The sequence below is a fragment of the Melopsittacus undulatus genome, chromosome 1 (assembly GCF_012275295.1).
Source record: "Melopsittacus undulatus isolate bMelUnd1 chromosome 1, bMelUnd1.mat.Z, whole genome shotgun sequence".
NCBI classification, from domain to species: domain Eukaryota; kingdom Metazoa; phylum Chordata; class Aves; order Psittaciformes; family Psittaculidae; genus Melopsittacus; species Melopsittacus undulatus.
In genome coordinates this window covers 21763967-21774217 of record NC_047527.1, presented here as the reverse complement: position 1 = coordinate 21774217, position 10251 = coordinate 21763967, and the positions used below count along the sequence as shown (strand labels likewise).

At 39.7% G+C, this 10251-nt stretch overlaps 1 protein-coding gene across 1 annotated transcript in view; it reads right to left on the bottom strand.

Moving 5' to 3' along the window:
• Window positions 1-2126: 2126 nt before the first annotated feature.
• SNX31 (sorting nexin 31) overlaps window positions 2127-10251 on the bottom strand; it is a 32913-nt gene continuing 24788 nt past the window's right edge. Inside the window, 9 exon segments of the mRNA XM_034065594.1 lie at window positions 2127-2222; window positions 3186-3245; window positions 4283-4360; window positions 6202-6243; window positions 6245-6292; window positions 6820-7025; window positions 7668-7758; window positions 8278-8347; window positions 10140-10227. Coding sequence (XP_033921485.1) covers window positions 2127-2222; window positions 3186-3245; window positions 4283-4360; window positions 6202-6243; window positions 6245-6292; window positions 6820-7025; window positions 7668-7758; window positions 8278-8347; window positions 10140-10227 — 779 coding nt within the window.

Genomic DNA, 10251 nt, shown 5'->3' with positions numbered 1-10251 from the left:
CCTGAAAGCACATTACTGGGGCTTTGGGGTTTGTTGGGTTTTTTTTAATTATTATTATAATTTTCACTTCCTTCCCATTTTCTCACAGCTGATCCTGCCCTTCAAAGGGAGAACACTAAGAATCCCAGATCCTTCTGGCATGGAGAGTAGCATGGTTTAGGCCCTTTAGTATCCTTGCAGTAGTAACCAAGTTAGGCATGGGACTAACGGCATGCCTACCTTTATCCAGCTACCTCAGGTATTTGCTTTCCTCAGTGTCATTAAGTGTAAACCAGCACAACTTCCTATGTAGTGACATACGTTAACTGGTGCTCTTCCCACACTCCAATTCTCCAAAGCATGGCAGCTTCTGAATCAGCAGTGACTTAACAAGTCAATAAGGGCATCACATCAGCACCACATTCCAGAAAGGAATGACTGGCCCTGATAAGGGAGATGATTGTAGGAAATCCTTTTCCACTCACTAGGAATGCCTTTTCCAGACAAATGTCTAGGTGGCAACAGATAATGATGATGATGAAGACACTTGGCAGGAACCTTCCATGGGAGTTAAAGTAGGATGGGCTTTAGAATCCCTATTTGCCCAAGTGGCAGCATATTGAAATAGAGAAATTATTGACAAGTTGATTGGTCAAACGGAAAGATTAGCTACAATAACAAAGAAGGGATTCAGAGAATTATATTTGCAACTAGAGGTGACAACCAAAATGTCCTTGCAGAACAGAATGGCATTAGACATGTTGTTACTTAAGAGCATGGTGTCTGTGGATAGTTAAAAGACAGAGTGGACCATTGCTGCGTTCACATTCCCAATGTGACTGAAGATATAGAGCACGATATTTCCCAGCTGACCAAAATTGAACAAGAAGCAGAAAAGGAAAGGGAAGATACTGAACAAAATTGGAGCATTATTTGACAGTTTGGGCCTGCATCTCTCTGGATGGGTTCGTTCCCTCATACAAACTGTAATCGTGATATTCATTGTGTTTTTGATGATACATCTGATGTATCTCTGTATCCAAAGGAAGATAGCCCGCAGCAGTGCATAGGCTCATCAAATTATAGGAGCAGTAAAGAGAGAGTATCCAAAATACCCAACACCCTCGGCCTACCTATCAGGAGACAGCTACATAAGTTCAAACAAGTGAAAATACTTGCTGAAGATGAAGTATTTTCAAAGGGGGGAAATGTTAGAAAAGGGTGAAATTTTATGTTAAAAAAATAATTATATTTGAAAGTTTGTAAATCAATAGAAGGCCGTTATATATTAACAAGTTGTAATTTTGCTGTTCTGTACCTTAGTTAGTCGTTTTGTACCTTAGTTGTAACTTTGCTGTTCTGTACCTTAGTTGTAATTTTGGCATGGGTGGATTTAAGAAAGTATTGTAAAACCTTACCCAAGCAGAACATACAGACTGACCAGAGGCAGCCAAGTGAAAACAAGAGAATGCTGGCATACATATAATGGTTGGGGCCTGTCCAAAGAACGGACAGGTGAAAAGGACAGAGAGAGAAAGACTTCTTACTTCATCTGAGGAAGACTCCTTACTTCATCAGGACGACCACCAGAGGGAAGCTGTGCAAGCACAGAAGAGGTTGATGTCGTAATAGACTGATGAGACAATCCCTGATGCATATGTATTAGTTAAGGTAGCAATTTATGTTGAATATGTATTAATTGTGAAACTTTTGATGTATAAATTGCAAGCGCGATGTGACGGGGTCGAAGCCAGATTTGGGCAAGTGCCCCTGGTTTCCCAGTGCTGCAATAAAGCACCTCATATAACCATTCTGGTGGTTATGTGTGCATTCTTACACTAACAATCATAACCCCAGTACTCACAGAAACAACTGATAAGTAAATATTTTTTCCTCCTCTAATAGCACCATTTCTAATTAGCCCTCCCCTTTCTGCTCCAACAATTTCAGTCTGGGGTGAAAAAAAGCCAAAAAAGCATCCATGTAAGACACCTCCAGGTTCTCAGCACCTTTTCAAACTGGTTGAGTAGAGTTGTAAATACCACAATGGACTCTGCAAAGGCAAGGAATTACACCAAAGATTGGGGAAACTTTTTGCCCTTATAGTTCAAAGTTTCAACAATAACTTTATTATTCCCAGACAATTTTTACAGGTCCTCTTCTCCAATTTTCTCAAATACACAGTCATCTTCATTTGGCCTAACCAAAAATCTTTTCCTTGATATAAAACCCAAATAAACTACCTGCAGTGAAACAAACAGACAGTTAAAGAGTATGTGTATTTCAATAATTATAGGCAAATACAAAATTAAGCTAGAAAATCTGACATGATACTGTTAAGGAGCAGGGATTGATCTCTTTAAGAGATACTTTAGAGAACAGATTTTATTCTTCCTGCTGGAATAGGACAAATGAACAGTTGTTTCTGCTCTTAAGGTGTATTGCAGTGTACTAATGGTGCAGATTGAACGGCAGTTCCAAATGTGGTAACACATCATACAATCGTATTGTAGAATGGTTTGTGTTGGAAGGAACCTTAAAGATCATCTAATTCCAACCCCTCTGCCACAGGCAGGGACACCTTCCACTAGACTAGGTTGCTCCAAACCCCATCCAACCTGGCAGTGAACACTGCCAGGGATGGGGCATCATCAGCTTCTCTGGACAGCCTGTTCCCATGCCTCACCATCCTTACACTTAAGAACTTCTTCCTAATATTTAATCTATCCTCTTTGTAGGAGTACAGTGATAATAACAGATCAGCATAATAGCCAATAAATTATTGTTTGAATAAACAACAGTCTAGATTTTGTAAGAAAATCAAGAACAATCCACATGCATAAACAATCCCAGCGTGGAATCCAGGTACGTCAACTATATCAGGGGTCGCATGTGGATACATGTATACATGTTTCTGTATACACTCTCTTTAACCTCAAGTGTTTCGTTCAGAAACACTTGTAAACAGCAATAAAATGAAGCAAGTTACCATTAAACCCAAACCAAAATAAATTTTTCATTCAGGCATGTTTCTTGCCCTCTTATTTCTCCGTAAGTTCAAGCTTAGCTTCTTCTCCTGCCTGAAGTAGTTCATATTAAATTTATTAGGAGTCTTCCTAACCAGAAAAACAGAGGCTGGGGTAAACAGCACTAGCAAGCGATACATACTCTATTTACATCTTGGAAACAATTTCTCACTCGCTAACCTGCTTTTGTTGGATGCTGGATTTCTTACTATTTATTGTGGATTCAGACATCTTCATCTCCTAAGCAGACAGAAAAATTTAAGTTTACAGTAAGATTGAATGCTCCCCCAACTACTGTAACAAATTATGCTGAGCAAAGCAGCATTCTGTTAAACCCAGCAGACAGTGTAGGAAATGAACTAGCATAGTTACCTTTCTCGTAATTCTGGTTTAGTCCAAGCTAATCAAGTCCAAGCAATGCTAGCAACAGCTGAATATTAAAGTAATGAATAGACATCTTCATAATTAATTGTTTACTGTATTTCCACTACAAATAAACTTGGAGAGGTCAAATCTATTCCAAAATTAAAATTGGTCTTTTCTTCTGAATCATTTATAGTTTAAAGCTATGAAATAACACACAGATCACTGCCTCATTGCTCACTGTAATCAGCATGGGTCTAGAAGATCACACATGTTCCTTCCCTTTTTTCTCTTCAGAAGTTTTCAGTTAGCATACATTCAAAATCTTTAGGTAGCACAAGGTTAAACAAAGCCATTATTAATGCTGAAAATTATTTCTTCAAATAACAAGTATCTAAACATTTTCATCCTTAAAGGCTACACAAAAGATTGCAGAAGTATTTAACTACAAACCTGAATTTCATTTAATTAACACTTCTATTTAAAACCAAAATGTTTCTCAGTGTGAATGTCACAGATCTCAAATCGGTCTAACATTGCAGCAGATGGAGCAAGCAAGTGAAGTGGGGGGGAAACGCAGAAGCCAGAAATGGATACAACAGGGTAGTGCAGAACATATAAAAATTATGCCATAGACATCCTTTATCATATGCAGCAAAATTTTAAGTCAAGGGGTGAAGGCGAAACAGATTATTAAATCTCTGATGATAATACTTTAAATGTTAAAGGTGGTTTATTTCTGTAAAACTGACCAAAGATGTACTGTTTAGTCAGTTCATTCTCTACTGAAATGTTGGAACATGTAAGATTCTTTTTCTCAATGGACTTTTCTCAGCACATGTGAAAGAATGTTTGAGTAGCAGGCTTATTTCTTTTAAATACAAATTCTGACACCAACAAACACTCATGCTCACCATTTCTTGGCCTTCTTTGGCTGCCTTTATCATCTGCTCTGATACCATTTTCTTCAAGCAGCTACTGAGCAAAAAAGCCTAAGGAGGATAAACCACAGAACATTATGATTTCTTCTATTAAAAGATGTACTCAACTCTTCCATTTGTCCTCCACCAGAAAACTGCAGTCCCTAATACTGAACTATTACTTCCCTGAGTCAGTTAATTTTGCTCTGTGCTTAGCACCCTCACAGTGCACCAGATTTGCTGCAGTTGCTTAAAGCCCATCCTCAGCATGACTAACCCTCACAGCAATGCTCAGAGTTGAGAATATGAATTTTTATGACTGGCTTTGTAAGGCAAGTTATTCTCTCTAGTTGTCTATGGCTCCTACCTTAAAGGCTGCTAAATTAATCCAAGGACTAAGTAAGGTTAATCAAAAGCATCAAGACCACTTCAACAAATGAAGCAAGCTGGAGTTCACAGGCACTCACCACTGTCAAAAATCAAAGGCCTGGTGGTTACATGAGACGGCTGGAGCTGTTTGTAGACCATCTCAGAGTCAAATCTTGCACACCTAATATGAACAGAGCAGTATGCACTCATCCCACATATTGGGTACCTAACAAAGGCACCTCAGAGAGGAGCAGTGTTGTTCCTAGTTCCTAAGGCTGTCTAATAAGCATGTACAACTCTTTGGGATACTGCAGCTCAAGTTAGATTCATCATTTGGTGCTTGACACTCTACCTGAGATGCTGCTTTTTGGAGAGTAAAGTGAGGTGCATCTCCAGGGTGCACTTCAGAACCTAAGACAAAACATTCTACAACATCAGTGATGAAGGGGGAACCATCTCTGGTTAAGCTCCACATCATCCAGTCATGCCATTTTCTGCAGTGGGCTCTTGCATCAAACCCTTATTTGTTCCACATAGAAGCATATTTCTGGCCTTTAGCTCTTCCTCACACTTCTGAGCAAAGCGGGACACAGGGTTGCTAATCAACACATCACTGCATCAAGTACAACCCTAATGGATTTCACAGAGAATTTATACTGAATTAAGTTGGTTTTGTTTTGTTTTGTTCCTCCAGCAGCAAAGAAACTAGAAAGCTTACTGCTTATGGCTCATGTTCTCATAAAACCTAAGTGTGGCAGGAAAATAACACTTACTAAATAGCTGTGTGAACTACATCATCACCCCGGAATTCAGAAGCCATGTGTGATAAATTAAGCATTTTGATTTTACTTGAAAAATACTTTCTGCTGCTGGGTTGGTCTCAGAGGCAAGAAAGAGAAGCAGTTTACTTGAATAGCAGGCTAGGCACTTTTTATAGAAGTTCTGTACCTAAACTGAGACTGGGGCTGTCTTTGATACTGCAGAGTCTGGATTATTTGCTAGGCAGCATAACCACAGACGGATGACTTGAATTCCTGGATATCTTTCTCTTTAAAGGGCTGCCTGAAAAAACAGTAGGAAGACTGGCACCCTATAAAATCTTATTTAAGAATTATTTATATGTAAAAAATATATACTTACAATGCCACATATTCACACCCTCTATGAACTTGTGTTAGCATGGCATATTAATATTTGAACAATACAATTTTTGTGGATAATGGGAGCCCTTGACCTTAGGTAGGTCTGACCACTAAATGATTTTGGATAGTTACTGAGACCAGTATAAAAATGGCTCCTGTCTACACTCCATCCCAGGCTTGCTGCTGATTGCTAGATATTTCTCTTCAGTGGAAAACAAAAATGCTCCTCCCCTTACACTAGGAACTCAGATGCTTTCCCCCACATAACTCTGTCACCAGGCTAACCTGCTTGAAAGCATCACTGCTGCTCTCCAGTAGAGGTGGATCAACCACTTCTGAAGACTCCTTATGGCTGAAGATGCATTTTAATCTGATCCTTTCCTAAAAGGGCTGGGAACTAACCTGTTTTGTGTACAAAATTATCCACTGCCATGTGGATAATGACTGAGTAATTGTACTCAAATCTAAGCTCCAGAGTGTCTTCTTCACCATCCTTTGTAGCACCCTGTAAACCAAAACCAAAACCAGCCAATGGACAGAAGAAACTACTAAAAGCAACATTAAGGTGTTCAGCCTTAAATCAGAATTAATCAATTAGGGTCATTTTATATAGCATATAAATAAAGCAGCTGAAATTTCGACCAGCACACCTCTCAGGGAGGGTGCAAGTGGGAAGCAAGACAAGGGAGTCTTCAGAAGCCTAAAGATGGCTAAAGCAGTTGTTTTGCTCCCATGCAAAACTCTCTTGACAACTCTACTTCCAATAGGAAAGCAAAGTGGCAGGTAAAGTATGACATGGAATACCACAGAAGGGAGAAATATAGCAGAGTAAGGCTAGATGGTCACTGCTATAAAGGCTGCCTAAGGGAGTATGTTTCAGAACAGGTTTGGAGGGGAATATGGGCAAGTGAAAGGGATTTAAAAGAGACTACCCCTTCTCCCCAGATCTGCCCTTCCCTGACTATCTTAGTTTTCATGAAGAAAAAATTAATTCAGATACAGAATCAGTGAAGTACTTACAAGAAAAGTAACCTGCCTGCTTCTTAACCTGTTGATTTTATAGCTCACCTCTTTGGTCTGGTTAGTAGGCAGTTTTATGCAGCAGTGAATCTCATTATTGCTGATAAAGATGTCAGCTGAGCAGCCTTCTTCTGGATAGTCACAAATGCAAGGATCAATTCATACGTATCCATAGAACTGCATTTCCCGAATCAGCTCCAGGAATTGCACCAAAAAGACAGAACTGAAATGATTTACTGTAAAGGCAAGTGAAATCTAGTGACTTATAAAGGCATATCTTTCAGATTCCTAACACTTTCTCCTGGGAGGACACAGATTCACCACAGTATGTCAGTGCTTGATTCAGAGAAGAGCACTCACAGTCCAGACTTAGTAACTTCATTTCTACACACACACACACACACACACACACACACACACACTGAATATGATGAGCTGAGTCTTTTGGATGGTTATGAGATATGATGATAGGAAGACAAAAAACTAACCAGTAAGAACTATGAGAACAGTAGTCCCAGCACTCTGAATTTCCATCTGATCTCCTAATCTGGATGACAAACCTTTGCACCTGAGTTCAGCAAATAAAGACTAACATTCACAGTCAAAAACTTCCATCTAACCTTCAGGATCCAAGAAATTCTGCTTGGATGTTTTAAAATGCTAGCAGAGATGGTAACCTTCTTTTCTATTGGTGGCTCAGTATCTAACCAGGAGATGGGATACCTGGCTCTCTAGCTCAAACCACTCCACAAAGCCACGCTCTACTTTTAAAGTCACATCATTGCTTCAAAAACCACCCCTTTGATCCGTTTATGTTATTTTTAAAATATCATTTTACCTTTACTTTGTTTGCCTTTTTTTTTTTTTTTTTAGGAATCCAAGTTCCTGCATCTGTTCTTCTGTTGATTTAACCCAATTCCTCTCAACTTCCTGGATTGCCTTAAGAGTTTTATAAAATAGCCAAAGAAGTCAACAAAAATGTACTTCCTTTTGCACACAAACATTTAGAAATACACAGAGTGCTTTTTTTAAGCAAGCCCTTTGATTTTAGGTCAAGTTCACTCCACACTGTTCTTTCCTCCTGAATAAACAGTTTCAAAAGCTAGTACAGCTCAACACACCTACAGTTCAGAAATCAAATGCTCTCACAGCATAGCAGAGTGCCTACGTATTACAGATACAGATACATCCATATACACTTGAAAATAGAGGAGACAGATACCTAAATATCCTAAATGTCTTTTTTATGCAATACTTTTCCCATGCACAAAACATAGATCGGTTAGAATTTCTAGCACATGACTTTGGATGGGAAAAGGAACATGATCAACCACAGCTACACCCAGCACCTAGAAAAGCACAAAAAGCAGTGCTAAACAGGAACCATTTACAAACATTTCAAGAAATATTAATATTGGAAAGATAGCTTTCAAAATTACAAAGACCTTTTAGCTTTACCTGCATATATAGCAAGTTCAGTGAAGCTGTACAATCCATCAGCAGCGTGTCAAGAGAAGGATCCATATACCTTTTCCAAGCCAATGGGGAAAAAAAAAGGTAATAAAATATGTAGATATGCTTCTAAATATGGCATTGTGATTTTTCAGCTAAATATGATGGGAGCACAACCTGGAAAGATCCCATTACTTACCAGATTAACAAAACAAAAATCAGTTGTGCCTCTGAAGTGTGTACTATGCTTATTCTTCATACACTGTAGCAGAATGGAAATAAACTGAAGTCTGGTGATCCAATCTCTCCACTTTGATTTTGGTGGTACCAAACATAACAGCTGCAGTTTAGAACTAAAACTTTCCTCTTCCTTTTCTCAAACAACTCAGGGTTTGTCTATATAAGAGTTGGTAAGACTCTCAGAGCATCCAGTGCCATGCTGCAGTGTTGACGTACAAGACCGTACACCAGCCAGCTGCAATACCAGCTACTGTAGAATTGCTGCAGTACAGCAACAAAGCAAGTTAAATACTCAGTTATCCAAGTGCCATGCTGCAGCATCTAGCTTGAGGTGTTTTCTGGAAGACAGCTTAGGTAAGTCTACATGACAGAATGAATACAGCTGGACATCTGCATTACATTGAGGAGGCAATACACTTTCTGCACCACATAAACCACCCCAGGGCTGCCATTTCCTACGTCTGTGCTTTGCAGCTGCATGAAGGGAGAAGTGTCTCCTCAGACAGTCACTTTGTCATGCCTTAGAACCACACAGTTCTTTTATTAGACTGCTAGGTTTTGCAGTTTATAAGGGCGCATATAGGGAAACAGAGAAAGCTTTACAGAGGTCAGGCTCTAGCCCAGTAGATCTAAACCAAATTACAAACATCAAACAAGTTTCTGTTGCTTGATGCTTGCTATCACCAAAAGATATGTATGGTCTGTTCTTCCTCTTCTGTTCCCAACCATGATTGCTGCTCTAGCACTCATTTGGTGCAGCCAATACAACTGAGCATGCAAAAACCTTTTCTTTTTTTAATTCATCATTGTAGGGAGCAGACCAAGTTACAATCACAGTTGCGAGCCATTAGCCTGGCTCAGCTATACTGCCTAACTGCAACCCCAGGGCACTATTTGACAAACAGGACTTTGGCACGACATTCCCTGTCCCTGGGGTGTATCCTCACCCACCAGTCAGCACAACTGTTTGCTGCACAGCAAACAAGACTGGGGAACTGACCAGGGCCAAAAATAGGCCAGCAAACCCATATAAATTTAACAGCCAGCAACTTGTTTTTAGGCCAGGCTAGCTCTCCACTCCAGCTCATCATGTCTGCCACCCAGTTCTATCAGCATGACTGAGGAGAAGCCCAAGGCTTGAGCAAATGAAAGGCAAAGAGTGCACTGCTGCTTAAGCCAGGCCACTTACCAAAAGTAATGCTCAAGCTATGGCCTCAGGTATCTTTTGCATTAGCATATAGAAATAAGCACTTCCGATACAAAGTAACCTCTTTCTGCCCAGAGCTGCAGCTTGCAACTCACAATTTACAGTTCTTTTCTACATTGTTTACAAGTATATCCCAATTTGTGATCACTGCATTATGCAGGTATAAAAGTTAGGGGGAAAGCAGCCACAAAGCACCTCTCTAGGTTCTGAAAGAATAGAGGGAATAAATAACTAGCTGTGGAAAAGGACACTTTCAGTGATAAATATAAGACCTGCTGGGCCAGCCAATTCCAGTAACAAATTAGCCTCAGAGAAAAATAGTTCAGTTGCTGAGGCTTAAAGACTTTGTAGCCAAGTTATTTCAAGGGACTTCTTTCTCTGTTCAGACATCTTGGTAGTTTCTCTTAAGCTTGTTGCTCACCATTTTCTGACCCCAAGCTTACAATACAACTCCTTCATGCTCGGAAGACTCACATAAGGAAGTTCAAATTCTGCCACTTTTTTCACCACTGGGAAAAGAAGAAAAACCAGAG